The 20,416-nt window shown below is 37.5% G+C and overlaps 1 protein-coding gene across 5 annotated transcripts in view; it reads right to left on the bottom strand.

Moving 5' to 3' along the window:
- UHRF2 (ubiquitin like with PHD and ring finger domains 2) overlaps nucleotides 1-20,416 on the bottom strand; it is a 95,839-nt gene that overhangs the window by 21,286 nt on the left and 54,137 nt on the right. For all 5 annotated transcript variants that reach the window (XR_011138065.1, XM_068928806.1, XM_068928809.1 and 2 more), the window contains exons 5-8: nucleotides 11,230-11,339; nucleotides 7,317-7,503; nucleotides 947-1,070; nucleotides 461-568 (exon numbers count right to left, since the gene is read on the bottom strand). Coding sequence is in view for 4 of the 5 variants with exons in the window: in XM_068928806.1 (XP_068784907.1) it covers nucleotides 461-568; nucleotides 947-1,070; nucleotides 7,317-7,503; nucleotides 11,230-11,339 (529 nt within the window). In the remaining variant the exon portion in view is untranslated. The remainder of the gene's footprint in view (nucleotides 1-460; nucleotides 569-946; nucleotides 1,071-7,316; nucleotides 7,504-11,229; nucleotides 11,340-20,416) is intronic.

Raw genomic sequence — 20,416 nt, 5'->3', positions numbered from 1 at the left:
GTTTAAGCCATTCCTTATCCTAAAAGAAGATACAGATATCAGTTATGTATAACCAGAAAAGAGTAGGTGGCATATAGCAATATAATGCAATGTTTTTGTAATCTGCAGTCTACATCTCCTAAGGTGATTATCAGTTCATGTGAAGTATTCATAAAATAGGTGACTTAATCACTAATGAACGTACTTTAAATTTTAACAGGTGAGATCTGTTCATCCTAATTGCAACAGACCTTCCCTTAAGAAACAGTTCAGAATTTAAAAATACTACTTATTAAGTGGTATTGTAAAATCAGTATACTTCAACTTTCCCTAGGATTAGCACCCTTTTCAGTATTACAATTATAATGCATTACTTTATTTACTTCTTGTGAAAACAACACTTATCAAGCCAAAATCATTTCTGTGTCCAATCCCATTATTCTTTCTTACTTCAACTACAGTTAATACTAAAACAACATACCTGAACTCTGAACTTCCAGGTTGTCCCAACAGGAACACCAGGTATGGGTCCATAATGATTAGAAGGAACAATAGTACATTCTTTAGTGCGACCAACACAGGCCATGCCCTAAAAACATATCAGAGAGAATTAATTAAGTTTTTAAAATATTCAAGGTATTTTGAAAAATCAGATGCATATACTAATAAATCTGATCATAACAAAGGCATACTTAAAAATATATTAACAATTGTTAACAGGAATGTTAATTAAGTAATGCGTATTTATGGGTGTTTTGGAGTTTTTATTTTTTTTGTTTTACCTCTAGTCACCTTAACAATTCTTCCACTGCTTTAACTTTCAGTAGATAGTGGGCAGGATTCAACATTGTTTAATAGTCTGTACAATCCAGTACTGAATTTTGTGTAGTGCATATATAAGTATAATTATAGATGTAGCACATACATGAACAGTTAGAGTAATAGCTATTTCTAAAATACACTCTACCTTGCCCCAGTCTCTCTGGCTTTCAGTACTGGCAGATGGCATCTTTGCTTTCTTTTTACTCTGTTTGAGCTTTTCTCCAGCCTTTACAACTTCATTAGAATCATTTTTGCAGGAAGGACAATACCTAAAAAAAGGTTTTGGTAAATTCTCAATTACTTCATAATAATGGCAATACGTTTCTTGTAGCCAAAATAGTGTCAATTTGTTCATCCTGACTGAATATTTTCAAGCTAGCAAATATATACCAGTCTTCAGCAACTGAGGCCTCAGATTGAAAAAATAAACCCAACAAGAATAAGTACTGTCAACTTCTAAAACAGGGCATTTCAATGTTCTTTTTGAAGGTAGAGTGTTAGAGGCAAAACATTTTACTATTCTTTCTCACATGACGTGTGAGAGGTCTCCATGTTTCCTGTATTCCCTCTTCATTCTGTCCTCTTTTGTTCAGATCAGGTAAGGGAGAAGATAACTGAGATTAGCATGCTGCTAAACAATGCTCGTGGTTTGTTTCTACATCCTGCCCACTCTACCCATATTTTCCTCTACTGCACCAAATTTCTTTCCAGACAGCTGAATGCAAAACAGAGCTAAGGCAGCATGGCACAAGAGTCCACACACACACACGGCACAAGAGTCCACACACACACACACACACACACACACCCTACCCCACCCCACCATGCCTAAGGCACTTGGAATGAGATTCAGTACGGGGCAAACAGGAATGGTGCTACCAAGCTCCACTTTGACATAGTCCTTTGGACTGTACAGTGCTATGACTCATTCCAGCTAACAAAGATACTGTGATAGGAGACCAGGAGATAGCTGTATACAGTGACTACAGCAGAGGCAGAAAGGGAGCACACTGATCCTTTTATTGCTTCTAATAGCATCTTTATCCTGCTCCAGGAATGGCAATGCAAAGGCAACTGCCCCTGTTTCCGGCTCCTATGGGCTGGTCTCGGCCCACAAGCCACTAGTGGAAACCTGATCTACAGTAACACTGACAATACATGTAGGTTACTAGTAGTATTACTGTCTTGGATTTTTCAGTTCACTGTTGCATTTGGATGTGAATAAAGGGATCAAAGGGCAACTAGTCACTGCGATTTCACAATGATTGCCTGCGTACAGTTTTCACACTTCCATAAAGAAGGGAGCTACTTCAAACCATGTTTTTATCTGCAAGCTACAATGAATTTTGACATGGATCCTTAATGCAGAAATAAGTCAGTTTACAATTCAGCTCAACACTTGGATCTCTGCACTCTCTAAATACTTAAAATAACTTTCTATTAAAAAAGTAAACTAAAAGTATTCTAAAAATTGAAAGAAAACAGACTGAAAGAACCATTTTCAGATCACACCTGTTCAACTGAAAGGTAAAGAGATATTTGCCATTGAAGTTGACATTCCAGCTATGTTCTCTCCTGCTCATACATCATTATCCTTAATAAAGATTGAATAAATCAGTTCAAAGTCATGTAATTTCTCCTTCTTCAACACAGTTGTTTATATAACTGAACAGCGACTTTAGCCTTTCAGTTGAATTTAATTAACAGTTCTGCTCTGATGCCAGACGTCATTTCAGCTTTCTACCCTTTCTGTCTTGGCTCTGTAAGGTAAAATGTAATAACATCTTTCTTCTGTGAAGTACCAACATGGATGGGTCTCTTGAATTATAAGTTGCCGCTGTCAGTGCCAAGTAAATGAAGTTCAGGACTTCCTTAAGAGGTTTAGAATATAATGAACCTGTTATATACATACAGAAGTACAAAGGCAGAGAGGTTTATAGAAGCAAGTATAAAGGAGCAGATTTATAGAAATAATCAAAAATTAAGTTAAAAAATGTTACCGATAGTTCGATTCTTTGAGGTGCATAGACCTATACACAGTAACCCTTGCAGGTATACATGCACCACTGTCACCTAGAACACCATTACTTTTGCACCTGGCAAAGACAGGTTTTATGACACCGCATACATGATTATAAAAGGGTGATATGAGCCGTGTGTCCATCAATCCCTTGCAACGTCTGGGGGTCTCCAAGGAAGAGAGAGAGGAAAATAGAGGGAGAGAGAGATGCCAAAGTGCATGAAGACAACACAAATCAAAGTAGTAGAGGTACTGTTAAGTAACCCACTTTTCTTCAAACAACAGTCCACAGGTACACGTACATTCATACTGAAGGTTACTCTAAAATGGTATGGATGAAGTTTAAGTGACTGCTCAACTCAGTAGGTATCTCTAATATCTACTGAAGGGTGTAATGTGTCCTGCTCTCCACATGTAATTCTACCTGGTAGTTTCATAACAAACTTTTAATATATCTTTATCTGTTTAAGCTGGTCTCTGTATGCAGACCAGACATCAGATGCCATGTTGTAAGACCACAATGGCCTCAGGGAATGAAAGGGAACGTGCTCATCTTACTGCTGAGGAAACTAGCAAGCTATCATGAAACAACCTCAGTCAAAGAGTCCATTTCAGTCTGAGAGGGACTCAATCCATCTTCTAGTGAGGGAAAGTGAGGGTCCTAGATAATCTACTCAGAGAAGCCAATAAGGAAAAAAAGTAAGAGCACAGGATGAGGAACCAAATTAGGAGCTTACGCAGGAGTCTGCTGAGGAAAGCTCTAGCCCCATTATTAGATGACAGCTCTTCAAACCACTGGGGGGGGTTGGTTTAGGAAAACTTAGAATTTTCTCTGAGAATCTTATGAAGCCTAATAACCTCTTCTCTTTTACAACATAAGCATCCATGTCAGGACTTCTGGTTAACCAAAAATAAGAAGTGTGGCTCAAAGTCCAAATTTCCAAGCCAGCTTCATGATGACAAATGCCAGAAACTTACAGACAACATCAGTATCGAAGGTTTCAAAATGCTTTCTCCAGTGAATGCTGGCATCACAAGGTCATCTTCTGAAGCAGAAGAGGTGCAATTTGTTTGAGTTATTTTGTGCTTTTGCAGATGTGCCAGAGCCAACCTAGTGCAAGACGGCACAACAGACAGCAGATGCGAAGCTTGGTCCTAGTTAGGTGTTTCGCAAAAATCATACACTGTCCCGCTGTCCATGCCTAAGGCATAGAACCCGAGCAGCAAAAGGTGGCTGCAGTATGTATATAAAAATAACATTAACTTAATTTCAGACTAAATTGACTTGTTTGAGTCACACGTAAGGAGAGCACTGCTGCCGATGAAAAAAATAACTAATTCACGGAAGGTTAGGAAAGAGGTTTATGTACATTTATTTGAATGCAGATTTTGGCCCAACGAAATTATTACAAAACTCCAAACAATATCAGTGGAACGTATTTCTTTATGTCAAGAGAAGTGTTAAGCCCATTAAGAAAATGAAGTTAAATTTATAAAACAGGAATGAAAAATAATACAAGATACTGAAATTGACTACCACTATAAGACTTTGTGGATGATATTACAGTTGTTTGAAAAAGAATATTCAGTGTTTAAGTAAAAACAAGGAACATGACATAATGTAAGTTCACAAGAAGGCAAATTTAACTTTGCCATTTTCTGCTTCATGATTGGATAAACTGTTTCATCTCCACAAAAGTATCTTATCAACATTTCCCAAATTGCAGACCTGGCCCCTTTAGAGAGTTTTTCGAGTCTTACACGAAAAAAATATGAAACAGAAAATTTTTCACTTCTAAAACAAAGAAAATCTGGCAAGATGTTAAGGACCAGACCGTGCCATGACCTTTTGATAGTATGCAAGAAAAACGGAGAACATAGACCTGATCTTCTCTGTTAGGATACACTGCATTGCCAAGTATCCGCAGTCCTTTTACATACTACAAAGCGTTCAAATTGCACAGGGCTCGCAGTTAATAAATACACTAAAATTAACTGTCAGGAGCCAGTTTCATAACTGTACATCTCTCACCTAGTGACTTCATCCATAGGTCCAGCTATCTGCTTACACGAATATATCTTGAGGATCACAGAGTTATATAGTAGACAAAACCAAGTTAAACAACTTTACAGACATTTTTCAAGATATTTTAGTTAGATCAATTACATTTCTACAACTTGTGGAATTTCATAATCTTTTGGCCAGAAATGTAAGTTGAGGAGTTTAAATTTGTACTTAATCCACAATCTGAGGGAATAAAAAGACTGTATTGTTTTTCAGCTCAATTTTTACCTAGGACTCTACAGATTATTAAGTCTTCTGTTTGGCTGAAAACAGTCCTGGGGATGTATGTAATTCAGTTACGGTTATACCATTGGAAGAGGCTAGGGAGATGTCAGTAGTAATTACAACACTTTGAAAAAACATATATATTCTTCAAACTTTCTTTGTAGGTCTCTGAGACAGAAGTGGGATAACTCACAACAACATCTCATAAGAAGCTCCTGAAAAAGAATAGGCGCCAGTGAGATTAGAACAGTAATATCTGATCGGGAAAATCATCTGAAGCATCCAACAGGCCAAGACAATCCCAGCACAAAACAGTGAACACTGGTGAGATTTCATTCCAGTATTCCTGACACCAAATCTGCTGAACGTTTGAGGAAACAGAAGAAACTAGACGGAATCAAGTTTTCCTTAGGGTAGAACAAAGAATTTGAGGTTTCTGTGGGAGGTAGGCGATGTCTTGGAGCATATGTATTTTCTGTATCGTAAACTTTACCACAACTGATGTTAGAATATAAACAGACATTATGACTGTGGTAGTACTGGTCTAGAGCTGTTTTCTGTGAGTAAGAGGCAATTGGAGAAGAATGGATGGACTGAAGAGATGCGTACTTTCAGGACAGATCTCAAACAATACTTGGTCTCACTGAATATTCTCAATGACAGAAGTCAAAGAAGATCTTCTCGGCTGCTATATCCAAAGATTAAGCGCATTCAAGTAGGAATATTGCTTAAGGACCACCATCAGCAATAAATCACTTCAGTGTTGAGAATGCGTTCCAACATATGGCTTCAACTCACTAACGTTAACAATAAGTAAGAAGCAAGAAGATGCCATGCAGAGAAGACTAACCTGACCAAACAGCAAAAAACCTGGGGATAACTAGGATTCATGTGTTGTCTACTAAACACTGCTGAATAAACATAGCAATCATTTCACGTATACATGAAATGGAAGGCATATAGACACAATTCAAATAAATTTTGTATTGAATTCCAGTGACCATATGCATTTCCAGTTGGTACTGAAATATTTTCTAGATGGTGTTTCAAGTTAGCAATTCCTCCAAAGATAGGGAATACAATTCTTCTCGATTCAGGAATTCCATAGGAAAATTACCAACTGGCAACAAAAGTATCCTTGGAGCTAAACGTACAGTGAGAATCACCAGTTTTAATTGTCTCTAATGCTAAATCATCCATTGGCACAAACAGAGAAGGATGTTGGGAAAACCACAATGTCCCAGTAAATAGGCAGAGCATTAGGCACTGACCAAGAAACAAATGTACTTTATATGTGGCAGCCACTGTGGTATAATAGACTAAGTTACTTATTCCCAGAGAATGTTAAAACTTCCAGAGCACTTAAACTAAAATATTATCTTTATTTGAAGCGTACAGTTCCACAAAAATAATCACAAAGTCCAAAGAGATTCCGTAAAATGTATCCATAGGCATCTTAAACATCTACTGATACTATGTAATCAAAGGCTTTAAAATAAAGCTCCTTTTATTCTTTACTTATAAAGAATTAGCATCTGCTGTACACTACAGGCAAGCTATGAATACAAATAGTGTGAGTTGCAGATATCTAATAAGGGTGAAAAATGGCACTGAGCCAAAGCCCAGCTTAACGGGCTGCTAAGGGCTCCATGCAGAGTCCTTTCAAAGTACAGTTTTCTTAATATAACAATGCCCATTAGCTTAACTTTGTTGCTCACAGAGCCCAGAGCTCTGGAGAGTAGTAAGGTGGTAGTCCTCTCAACAGCAGGATAAATGAATTGGGTACCGGCAACCAGAAAATAAGAGAAGGGCATAGGGGCAGAGGTTGAAGGGGAAGAGAAGGGTGAGGAGAGCAAAAGGCAACTGTTTAAGCAATGAAGCTTGAACAAAATTAAAAGGCTGGGGAACGATCATTGCAGATAAATGTAAATCACATTAGGTAATGTCACAGAAGATCATAAAATGAACCTACTATTTCTGAAACTTTACAATGATCAATATAATGATTCTTACTATGAACGATCTAGGAATGTTTCTCAGAAGTTATCTTAACAGAAAATGTAAATGTTCACATTAAGTGGAAGGGTGAAACACACTGGAATTACAAAAATTCTTCAGTACTGTCTCTCTCTAGTTGCAAGTAACAAAGGAGGTACCTTGTGTAGAATAGTAATATAGATAAGTAAATCATCCTTGCATATTTACCAGTCCTCATCTTCTGGTATCTTGCTTAAGGGAGGGTTCAGGCAGTATATATGATAAGCCATATTACATTCATCACACAGGAGTTGCATGTGAGCATCCTGTTTTCCACCACACAAATAACAAGAGCAAAAACGGCATTCCTTATCTGGATCAGCCCTACAGTGCTTGCATTCAGGGCCACTCTTTCCTGTCAGAAACAAAGAAAAAAGTCAAATGTCATATTTTAGAAAAGAAGTGCACTACTGTATCAACATGAAACAAGTATTTCTTCTGATGAACACTGCTGTCTTGAAATTTTTTCTTGAGCTTGTTTTTTCCATACAATGCGAGATTTGGCTACCTAGACTAATGGGATTTCTTCTTTTTTTTCCACAGAAATGAAAATGACCCATCAGCAGCTTCTCTGATTTGCCCCCCGCAACATCCCACCTGCACGCTGTCCTTACAAATTGAGCCTTGCACATTATTTGGAGTCTTCTTAAATATAGTTATGAAGAAATGCTAATTAGGAAATGGATCAAATTATGATTCGGAATAACCCTCTCCCCTTCCATATTAAATTTAAAGTGGATAAAAGAATTAATAGTCTAAGACCAGAGGCCACCCCAGACTACCCGTTGTTTCCCAGCACAATTTTAGTTTAGATATAGATGCTGACTTTCTGCTTCTTCACATTTGGACCAGTGAACCCCTCTACCCTCAAAGAAAAACCATCGGCAATGGCTCCTCAACTAATGAACAAAATGCTTTTATAGATGAGGAAGAACATTCCATTGCCTAAACGAGGAGGCATGGAAGAGCAGAACGAAGAAACATGCACTCACATATAGCAGAGAACACTTACAAAGAAAATGTCTGAAGCAATTGGAAGTTCCAAAGAAGTGAGAGAAGGCAGAAGAAGATAACTTGTTCACAGCTCAAAGAACTCTGACATCAAAAGAAAACCATTTTGGTCTACGTGTTCTGTGTGAAGAATATGTCTTAATTATTAAGATTAAAGGTCCTGGAAGTGATCTGAGTCTAAACTAGACAATATGATAATTAATCGAAACCGCTCTGGAAATAGTCTTCTGCCTGAAAGAAACTGGCTTTGAATCAGAAGACAAGGAGGACCAGAAAACCTATTCAAGAGTTTGGAGCTGGAAGTAGGAAGCTGAAGGATCAAGACACTTATGGTAATAGTGAAGAAATTAGTAGCATAGTTTTTCTTAACGTTTGTGACTATGTGAAATATGTGAAAAAAGAAAGGGTAATCACCTAACTTACTATGAAGTTTACAGCTTGATCTCTTGGCTTTCTGGACCTACTACAATGTTCAATAATCTTACTCACTTAGATGGACAGACCTTTTCTCTGAAGATTTTTGATCAGATAACACAAGCCACGGTAAAGTTTTCTTTCATGAGTTGGTTCCTGAATAGAAAAAAAGAGGAGGTTCTGGATACTTTTACATCTTTCCTAATTCTATAGAGAAAGAAAGGAAAGCCTTAAAGATTAGAGGGATATCTCATCCTCTTCCTGCTAGGGAAAAAACGTGTTCTCCCAATTGAAAAGACTCCAGAAAATTTGATCCACGTGGGTAAGATTTCAGAGTAAAACTGTTTGAGAGTATATCCATCCTGAAAGTCTGATAAGAAAGGGGGTCTACAAAGACAAGTGTTGTGCTGTATCTAAAATTTTTCTGCATAAGCCTGAGTAATACTCAGTCTTCACAAGTGGAAGACATGCTAGAACACTGAAGTGTGACTTTTTTTTTTTTTTTAAAGAGAAAAAACACAGAAGCTGAAAAACATACAAGAAGAACTACTTAAGAGGCAAAATTACCAGCTACTGTTAGAAGGTCTGGTGAGATGTGCTGACCTGAAAACTTTAAGAGCAAAAGTACAAGGCCACCAGCACTGAATGTTGAATGAAGCCTCAGTGGCAAAGGTCAGTCACGCTTAAAAGAAAGCAAAAATCTCTCAGTATACTGTGTCTAATGAAGTTTAACCTAGATTTTTCTGCATGCTATGAGTATGAAGAGAAAGGAAACATCTTGAAACAAACTTGTAGATGGCTATTTCTGTGGTATATCCAGCACAGCTGAGCAAAACTCACTAGCCTGTCCAGGGTGTCAGCATCAATTCAAGTCAAATCAGACTGAAGCTGGTCTCCCTTCTGAAAAATCTTAAAGCTAGTGACTGAGCTCTCTCTAAAGAAACTAACTAGTCTACCTCATCAGGTGACCGGCAGGCAAAAAGATAATGCATATTTTTCTGCATATATCTTAACGCCCCAGGTTGTCTAGGCCTATGTGATTTACTCATTTTCTGTTACAAAACCAGATTTCTAAGCTCAAAGATTAGTAATAAACACTTTTAAAAAATCAGAAAAGCAAAAAGATCTACAGAGGTCTCTTCAGTTAGACAACATTAGAAGTTTTAGACTTTATGAACCTGACAGTTTATACTCTGTTTGCATACAGAATAATGTGACTCAAATTTTTCCAATTTCTGCCTTAAACTGTTTAACTCAAATGCACCGATTATATCTGCACCCTTTGCCAGAGACAAATCTGTTCACTTCTACCAGCACTGTTGAGTTTAGTTGCCTATATTATTTGATATTCTCTTCTTTTGCAGCAAAAGTTATCTCACGTTTATAGCACAAATATTGATTCTGATTTGTTAAAGTAACATAGGTTGATGACCAGCTCTTATTTCTATCTTGCATAAAACCCTTGCAACGTATTTTTGAGTATGTAGGTTCCTGGTTTTCCACACTTTTAACCTCCATTCTTTTCCTGGGCTGCAGAATTTAGATTAAATAATTTAAAAATAATTACCTTATTCTTAAAAGTAACAGCTAAACAAGTAATTACAACTCATGCCCATTTATATCTAATTTAAGCTTATGAAACCTAATTAAGATATTCTTTTAGTAATCTGAGGAAAGTAAATCATAAATAATGAAGAAAAATTGTTTAAAATTTATTTACAGAAATTTACATTTTTACTTTTAAGAATATTATTGAAAATGGCTTTTGCTCCTTTAAAAAACAGTGATTTCTTAGATAAGTGCAAATAAACTGTAAGCAGACTAGGTCTTCTGCACTGACAGACACAAAAAGATTCTGAAATACCCTGGCCGTAATTTATATCGGAAGTCCAAATTATGATAAACCTGCTTCAATTTTTCATTCAGTAATATTTACGAGTAGTGCTGCAGATCAACCTCTCATAGTCCCCATCATAAAAACCATCTTATCATGTATCTTCTAATTTTAATACATTGTTAAACCTAGGATAAAATGTCACTCTTCTTTTTAGATAAGCTGCCATCAACTCCTTTATGTGGTTGTGGGGGGTGACGAGAAGGAAAGCCGCAATTAGTGTTTAGAAGGTCATAAAAGGTCAGTCTAAACATTACATTAAGTATCTGCTTTTTTGATAGCACTAGCAGCTTTGCCATGAAGTTCCTTATCTTTTTTCACTCTTAGATAATGAGAGGATTAAAGTGCAGCATTACCGACTCAATCTGTCCCTGACGCTTATTGTTTTATTAAAAGTTTAAGTAACATGTCAATTGTAATAGTAGTTTCAATGATCTGGAAACCTGTCTAGGAGCTTAGCGGAGACTACAAACTCATTCCATGATGATCATTTAGATTTTTAGCCACTTGTTCCCTATTTCCCTGCTCATGACCGATAACACTAAAATGCTATCTATTTCTAAATATGTCTTGTAGTAAAGTCCTCTTACAGTAAAAATACTTTCAAAGCTGAAATCTAATAATGACTCTATGTTACTGCTTTCCTGAACACATAAAACAGTTACTAAATTATTACCTCTACATGCAGATCCTCGTACTTTTTAAAGAAACATCATTCAAACATTTAATTTATAGCCCTATTCATATAATAAAAAAGCATACTTTTGAAATCTCCATCCCCAAATGTCAACGGATAAGCTCCTGGCTTTTCAATCTTGTACATTTCCTCTATAAAAAGGATTTTACAATCATTTATTGTGTCTTCTGGGCCTCTGAAAAATAAAAATAAAAAGCACATTCAACTTGGTTTCTCAGACCTACCTTCTATAATTGAAGAACCTTAAGCAACATGTTAATCAAAACCTTCCCACCCATGACTACTGGTAAAATACTTTTTCCAATTCACAGACAAAATTCAGTGGAGTGCTGAAACCTCTAAAAATATGAAATATATACTTCACACTGGCGTAAACAGAAGACTACCTCATTACACTTAGATTACCTGGCTGTCATGTCAAAGACTGCATCTGATTAGGTCCTTATTAACAGCATCCCATAACATTATAACTCTACTTCTAAAACCTCAAATAGTTTTGTTGGCTGCACATAGCAAATCAGACAAAAATAAAACTCATTTGATTACAGCATATCAAACATTAAATATTTCTACTGACATTATTATAAAAGCAAACAGTCAAAAATAAACTAGATTCCTGACATTTAAATGATACAACAATAGATACCACTTGGAACCTATAGAGTAAGGAAAGCAAGAGCAGAGATTATTGTAAACTCTTCACCAACAGAAAGCTTTTCAGAAGCCTTTTTTTTTTACTTCTAAAATGTTTTGGAAAACTAAACCACAATCCTGCAAGGCCATGTACAATAGCTGATTTAAAATACTGTGAGTAGTCCTGTTAATATCAGATTTTAGTTCGAAATCCATTCACCAGGTCTCAGTGATAAATAACAAATACCCCATCATCAAAGTACACCAACACTAAAAGCCTTCTAAAGAAGAAGCAGGTAACATCAAAGCTAGAGTAAAGGTATTCACCTTCTCCTATAGTCTCTTTGCCCTGACTAAAGCTCTAATCCAAGTGTAAAGGTAAGAAGAAAATGCCATAAAAACACTGACAGCTTCAAAACACTTCCTTTTCCTCCCTCATTAGCGTGATATTGTGCCTTCTCCATGTGCGTTTTCTCTTTCCACTTTCAACATATCACCTAATACAAAACAAAGAGGAACTTTCAGTATGACCCATATTGGCAGTCTTTAATATTTAAAAGTCTCAACTGCTCTGAGCCATATATGTTATTACAAATTTCAGGATTGAGCAGTTTGACACCAGAGAAATTAATTTACTTGCTAAAAAGCTTTATCTTTTGCACAGAATGAGACATAAAAAAAAAAAAAAAAGGATGAAGGAGATTTGGGTCTACTGAACTTCTCTCTTTTCAAAATTTCATCCAACTCAAATGCACACCTGCAGTCCCTATTTTGGTTCAAGCCAATACTTTGATATTTGAACTTACACAAGCAATCGAAGGAATGGAGACTATAAACACAGTAGCTTTAATTACTAAGATTAAACCATAATGCTTTACCAAGATTGTGATGTCTATAGTGAAAACGTCTAGTTAATATCCTGCAATACAAGAAATAAAACAGATTTTTTTTCTTCTTTCCCATGTATAGACATTAGATGTGCTGGACATAACAGAGGAGAAGTAGCACACAGTCAGTTTAATTCCAAGTTAGAAAAGAGCAAGACTAAATATTTTTTTGAGGATTTATTGTGAATGGAAAAACAAATTAGTGCAGTGGTCACAGTTCAGTATTCAAAGCATGTCGTTTAAGATGCTACTAAAGCTAAAGTGCAGCTGCACTTTAGACTTCACAAGCACCTCTTTGGAAACACAGAAATCACGAAAATGAGTAATTGTGAAGTAATGGTTAAATATAATGGTTAAGAATAATGGTTAAATATTGCCAAACTGGAGACTGTTTTCCAAGTGAAGATCACCAATAAGATAAAAAAAAGTTATGTTTCTTTCAAATATGTACACAGACCACAAAATATGTACAAATCAGGTGAACACACAGGGCTTCTTACCCTTCCTTATTTGTAGGAAATAATCACACAGATGACTTCAGAATCCTTTTGAAGAAAGTCAGCCAGACGGTGTATCCCTATTAAAAGCTCATGGCTATGTAACTAAATCAAACTACAGACAGGTGGGGAACAAGATATTAGGGTCCCTAATAAATAAGGACAACCGCAGTAATAGAAAACTTTCAGAACAGCTGACTGCCATTTAGCATCTGTGACTGAATATGATCAGATTCACAGGTCTAAATGAGTCAGGGAACTTTCTTACTCTTACTAGAAGAAATGCAGGAAAGAAATATATGAACATAGTCTCTTCACAAACAGCAGTCTTGTATAAATTCACCTAAATCTCATTTCTGTCTCTGCGCTATTACCATTGCCTAAGAATTCTTTAACTATCAAAGCAAATACCAGGCTTTCCTGTCATTCTAAATCCCAGATAGCTCTAGACTAATGAAACAGCTGATGGAAACATAAATTAGGACACTCTAAAAAAAAAAAAAAAAAAAAAAAGCTTCTATTTGGCATCAGCAGTTTGTGGAAACTTAAGAGTTTGACTTGCCTGTTTATTTTCCTTGAGGGTGTGTCTTTGTTCTCCTTCTTTAAGACCACAGTTCCACAAAAGAAAGACTCCAACTGCACCACCAGAAGAGGAAAGGGAAAATTTTGCTCCCTCTTTGACCTCTTACCTGCTCCCATCACTTCCCTTGCGCTGACTGTGATTCTTGGACTCTACCGCAGGCTGACTCAGTAAGGCAGCAGAACACTAAGCTAGGGAAAAACCTGCAGGCAATAAAACCCTTATTGGTGGCATTGAGCTCTGTGGCTCAGTTTAGAGGTCCATGGAACTGGAGAGGACTTTGATAGTGTCTTAATTCATTTTGAGCGCCTTTTAGGTGTATGAACAGTTATTCACTTCAGCATCTGTATTTTTACCCTTTTTTTCTTCTCCCTTTCACCTTCTGGAGGGAAATAACGCCCCCTTGCTTGTCATACAGACAAACAGCAGATGCTAGCAAATTTTGAAGATCTGGTATATTAAAGAGAACATATAAATTTTATATCAATGTAAATGTATCAATCAAAAATATAGATTGAGAACAGTTCATTTTCCTGACCAAGAAAACCACATATTAAGATGATTTTCTTTTGTTTACTAGGGGGCATTGCTGAAAGCAAGTCTATACATTGTGGAAAACACCCCTCAGGTCTATTGAAGTTTCTATGTAGAGCTGTGACACATAGGAAGTCTGATTTTCTACACCTCAGTCTGGATGAAACTGCATGGTCCAGCCACTCACATCAGAACTTCAGAATCCAGCTTCTGAAATACAAAGTATGCCTCTCACAACATAAAATTACAGATACACTTTTTGGATTGTAAGAGGCTGTAGCGCTTAAATTCTTCCAGCTGTCTTCTACCACACTGGCAGCTACAATAGAAGAACGGTCTCTACACCACTTCAGACCAAATCTGCACGTTTGTCTTAAAGTGAACTATTAATCTAGAAAATTATGCCTGAAATAGACAAAAGAGTACACCTCAAAACCACTACTCCTCTAATAGGACTGTGGGGACCGGTACACTGCCACAGGGAAGCGGACAGTTGAAGGTCCTCTCTTCCGCAGTAGCACAAAAATATACTTCAGATTAACTAAAAAGCAAAACCAAAAATTCACAGTCATAAAGGAAATACACATTCAAATACAGAGAGTAAGAAGCTGAGAAGCCATGAACACAATCTCTGGCAGGAAAAACAATGAACAAATATAGACTAAGTTTCTCAGAGCACCAAGGTTCCCCTGCGATTTTTCTTAGAACAGTCCTTCTTAGCTCCCCTATACTTTTCCTTACTCGAAGAGTCCTTAAAGGTTTTTTAAAAAATTATACTGTGCTCTTCAGTCTTCTAAACCACGGCAACAAAACTTCTTAGCTCCTTCAGTGCTATAAATTTAGTTACTCTGTTGGGACCTTCCTCAACTATATCATTGTTTGCCTGTCCAGCTTGAATCCTCTAGGATCTATTTCTAATATTACAAAATAGCAGTGAATATATTTTAAGACATATAGAATTATGCCTCATTTCTCCCAAACAGCATTAAATCTATGTTTATCTAAATGTGTGCATGCTTTTGTATATCTGTACGCACACAAAGCAAATCATCAAAAATACACAAGCATACATTAAACTTTAAGAAGACATGAACAGAAAAGTCAAAACAGTCACTGAAGTTGAATAACATTCGAGATATTAGTACATACACAGTTACATGTGCCTCTACAGGAAATTTGAAGCATACTGTATTAAACTAATAACTTAAAACTTTGTCAAGAAATGATAACGATAGTCTCAATGTGAATCAGAACATTGTGACTACAAAAAAAACTCTACTTGCATACAGCAATGTTTTCAAATCCTAATATGCTGCAAACAAATTTCAGCACATTTGTGCAGCATATTTTCCCCCAATTTCTAGGTTTTGCAGTTCTTCAATGTCTGCATGCTTTTGTCTCTAAATACACTACCACAGTTACCAGCAAAAATACACCTAGCAAAACCTTGTAACATCTCTCCTTCCCCTATCTTTATATTTCCATACTGGCTAGAGCTGTTTTATTCTAATTTACTTCTTCTATTACAGTGTTTTCTCCAGAAATTTAGAAAACAGATATTTTGTTAAAAACCAAATAAGTTTCTCATTGCATATAATTCTTCTGCATACAGCTTTTAGACAACAGAAAAGGAGGGAAAATACCCTAAAGCTCTGGTCACCAGTCAGCAGAAACTTGCATTACTGCTATCCATATCTTTGGGGAACAAGCCACAGCTGAGCTCAGTAGAATATTTATTAGGAGCAAATTCCACTGGCGACAATTTAAATTATTAAAACTATTTTTTAATTACAATGATAAATATTTTTCTTGAAAAATATCCAAAAGAGATTTACAAATTATTTCAACAGGTGTGAGTGTTCAAAAGGCATGACAGGCAACAAGTTTTCACAAAGTATGAAAAAACAGAGATGATTTTTATTGCCAATTTTAGTACAACAGATCACAGAATCACAGAATAGTTGAGGCTGGAAGAAACCTCTGGAGATCATCTGGTCCAACCTCCCTGCCCAGGCACGGTCACCTACAGCACCTTGCTCAGGACCATTTCATGTCACATCTCCAAGGATGGACGTAACCTTTTTAGGCAATCTGTTCCAGTGCTCTGTCACTCCCACAATGAAGTGTTTTCTTATGCTCAGACAGAAATTCCTCTGTTTCAGTTTGTGCCCAGTGCCTCCTGCTCTGCCACTGCGCACCACAGAGAAGAGTCTGGCTTTGTCTTCCTCACACCCTCCCTTCAGATATTTATACACATTGATAAGATCCCCCTCAGTCTTCTCTTCTCCAGGCTGAACAGGCCCAGCTCTCGCAAGCCTTTCCTCATAGGAGACACGCTCCAGTCCCCTCATCATCTTGGTAGCCCTCCGCTGGACTCTCTCCAGTGCTGGGGGACCCAGCACTGGACACAGGACTCCAGGTGAGGCCTCCCCAGGGCTGAGGAGAGGGGCAGGATCACCTCCCTCCACCTGCTGGCAGCACCCTGCCTAATGCACCCCAGGAGACCATTGGCCTTCTTGGCCACAAGGGCACACTGCTGCCTCATATTTTAACTTGTTCTCCACCAGCACTCCCAGGTCCTTCTTGGCAGAGCTGCTTTCCAGCAGGTCAACCCCCAGCCTGTACTGGGGCATGGGATTATTCCTGCCTAGGTGCAGGACCCTGCACTTGCTTTTGTTGAACTCCATGAGGTTCCTCTCCGCCCATCTCTCCAGCCTGTCTAGGCTCTTCTGAATGGTGGCACAGCCCTCTGGTGTATTAGACACTTTTCCTGGCCTTTTATCATCAGCAAACTTGCTGAGGGTGCACTCTGTCCCTTCATCCAGGCCACTGATGAACAACTTGAACAGGATTGGACTGGCCCCTGGGGAGCACTGCTAGCTACAGGCCTCCAACTAGACTCTCGTGCCACTGATCACAACCCTCTGAGCCTGGCTGTTCAGCCAGTTTTCAATCTACCTCACTGTCTGCTCATCCAGTCTGCACTTCTTGAGCTTGCCTTTGAGGATGTTATGGGACACAGTGTCAAAAGCCTTACTAAAGACAAGATACCTAACATCCACTTCTCTCCCCTCAACCTCCAAGCTCACTGTGAAAGGCTATGAGGTTGGCCACACAAATTTCACTCATAAATCCAAGCTGCCTGCTCCCAAACTCCCTTAACGTGTCTGGAAACGGCACTCAGGATTAGCTGCTCCATCACTTTCCCAGGCACCAGGGAGAGGCTGATTGGCCTCACGTTCCCCAGATCCTCCTTCCTGAAGACAGGAGCAACATTTGCTTTCTCCCAGCCTTCAGGAACATCTCCCAGTCACTACAACCTGTCAAAGATAATTGGGAGTGGCCTCATAACGACGTCAGCCAGCTCCCTCAGGCTCATATGTGCTTTCCACTGGGTGCCATGGTCTTGCATATGCCCAGTCTCTTCAAACGTTTCCAAAGTTGATCCTCTTCTATCAAGGGCAAGTCTTCCTTGCTCCAGATTTCCACTCTCATCTCAGGGGCTTCGGATTCTTACTAGTAAAGACTGGGGCAAAGAAGGCATTGAGTAGCTTGGCCTTTTCTGTGTCCTTTGTCACCAGGGCCCTTGCCTCACTTAGCAGCAGGCCCACACGTTTCCAAGGCTTTTACAAGCATATAAGCATGAAAAAACCTTCTTGAAGCCCTTCGCATCCCTCACCAGGTTCAACTCCAGATGGACTTTTGTTTTCCTAACCCCAAGGTCATGTGCACATTATCTCAACTGCAAAGTGTTGAAGCCGACAATTTTTGCTCTGTAACTAGTTACATCAAAAAAAAAAAAAAACCAGTAAATAGTAATGCTAGAAAAATAGAACTCTCAAAATATTAAGAGAATTTGGTTGTGAACAGGTGACCATTTGGTACAAGTATGTTCTTCTCTCATAGCACTGCAGTCCTACTGACATGAGCAATACTATTCCCATATATACAACTGATAGAACTGATAAAATAGATGGAATTGGTCATTTCAATAGCACCTATCAGGTCACTGTAGATACTCCTCCATTTTTGACTGTCTCCTCTGTATAATTCTTCTGGGATAAGGGCACTCAAAAAGTAACTTTTCAGAGTAAGTTATTCCTAAAGGCATACCCATTGTTTGAACCAGAGAAAATTCTATTTCCTGCTATAAGTAACACAAGTAAGAAGAAACACTATCAAATAGCAATAAAGAGCTGGTATATTCCAATGAATATGACAGGAATATACAAAGGATTACCGTGGAATATCAACTATCAGTGTGACAACTGATAGCTAATAATAAGGGGTTTAATCTTACGAAAGCTGAAAAGCTGTAGTAGTTGCTCTTAAAAGACTAATTCTTCTGTCAAATGACAGAAGCTTTGAATAGTGATCAGGACGCATGGTCATTTGTCTTAAAAAGGTTAAGGTTATATGACAAAACGTGGCTACATTATTCTGTCACAAATATACACAAGCAAGAAATATCATCTTTGTATACTTCTTCACCTTTCACTCTGAAAATGAAACTAAAAACATCTTAGGTCATACATTATGCATAGTGAATGAGACTGCATTTCTACTTTGTGAAAGTATGCTACATTCCTTAATACAAAAGATATGCCATGCAATACAGCAGAAATCGTAAAATAAGCTGTCCTTTTAAATAAATAAGTTACAGCCAGAGAGAAACCTGCACCATCTTACACTTTTCACTTTTTTTTTCCTCTTAGGCCCTCAGGTTGCAAAGCACACTATACAAACTATACTATACTATACGAACGTAATCACAGTTGACTAGAAATATTTCTTCTGGGCATTATGCTTCTTATTTCAAAGGTCAGCTTTCCAGAGAACAAAAGCTACAATATGGCAATTACCGTTCTGTGAAAACTCCATCAGTTCTTATAGTTTGAGAGATTTAATTACAATTACCAGATCTCTCTCTGAAATTTTCCGGTTTTATCACGTTACCATATTTGAATTATCAAAAAGTTATTTCAATATGCACTAAGACTCAAAATGCAGTGATGAATCAAAACAGTAAGATTTCTACTACTCAACAAATACACACAAAGGTTATATTCACACATAGAACCATAAAGAGAAATGTCCAGTGACAATTTAAGTTTAGGCCTCCTAATAGCAAAACTAGATTCACACTAAGCTATGTCTGTCACAAAATACTAATTCATCAGCATCTATGGTTACCATTAAAGGGTATCATCAAGGCCAGCAGATAAATAGCTACAATCGGAACAAAACCTGACAGAATACAGTGCTGGCTATGATCTGTAAATATGTGAGTTCCTTTGACAAACCATGTAAAAATTAAAATATGACAAATTTGCTACCAAAGTAAGTTAATTCTCTTCGCTTTTAAGATTTATCTTTTCACATGCACTGCTTTGTTGACCTACCATTCATGACCAACCAGCCTCTATTCTATACCCTTTGCAAGGCTTTCAGGCACCATCCTTGTATTTCATCCTGCACTACCACACAATAGTTGGATAATGTCTCCTCTACAACTATGTAAACAGCTTTTTCATAATTACCATCTATAAAGCTTGTTAGAACTGTTTTTAGCATCATGCCCCTTACAGTGGGCCACTTAGTTCTGAAATCAATGACTAGCATGCGCATCAGATGCATGTCATTGCATTCTTTGAGCTTCCTTGTGCTTTCATATTTAACTGCTGCATGAACCTGCCTCCTCACTTGTTCAATAAACGCTTCTTAAAGTAGGAACTGTCTTTTAAAAATGCATTTATTTAGCTCAGAAACAAGAAAAATTGGTTTCATGAACAGAACTCCCAGGCACGAGAACAATGCTTGTCAACCTTTATTATAATTAAACTATGAATAATTATAATTCTCTGTTACATTCAATAGGCTAGAGAAGGAAATATATGCTATCATTCTAAATAATCTCCATAGAGAGCCTCTCTCTGAAAGACAGAAAATACTGTCACATTCACGTTAACATATCCAATCCAAGTCATTATCAACGAAAATAATGTTTCTGAAATTAAAACAAATACAGTCAACAGTATGCATATTTCAAGAGGTTAAGTGGATAAATATCACAATCTGACATAAATTATTTGTAATGTAAAAATTTAACAAAGTTTGACAT

The sequence above is a fragment of the Struthio camelus genome, chromosome Z (genome assembly GCF_040807025.1).
Source record: "Struthio camelus isolate bStrCam1 chromosome Z, bStrCam1.hap1, whole genome shotgun sequence".
In the NCBI taxonomy this organism is placed as follows: domain Eukaryota; kingdom Metazoa; phylum Chordata; class Aves; order Struthioniformes; family Struthionidae; genus Struthio; species Struthio camelus.
The sequence above is the reverse complement of the archived record's forward strand: the minus strand, read 5'-3'. Positions and strand labels throughout refer to the sequence as shown.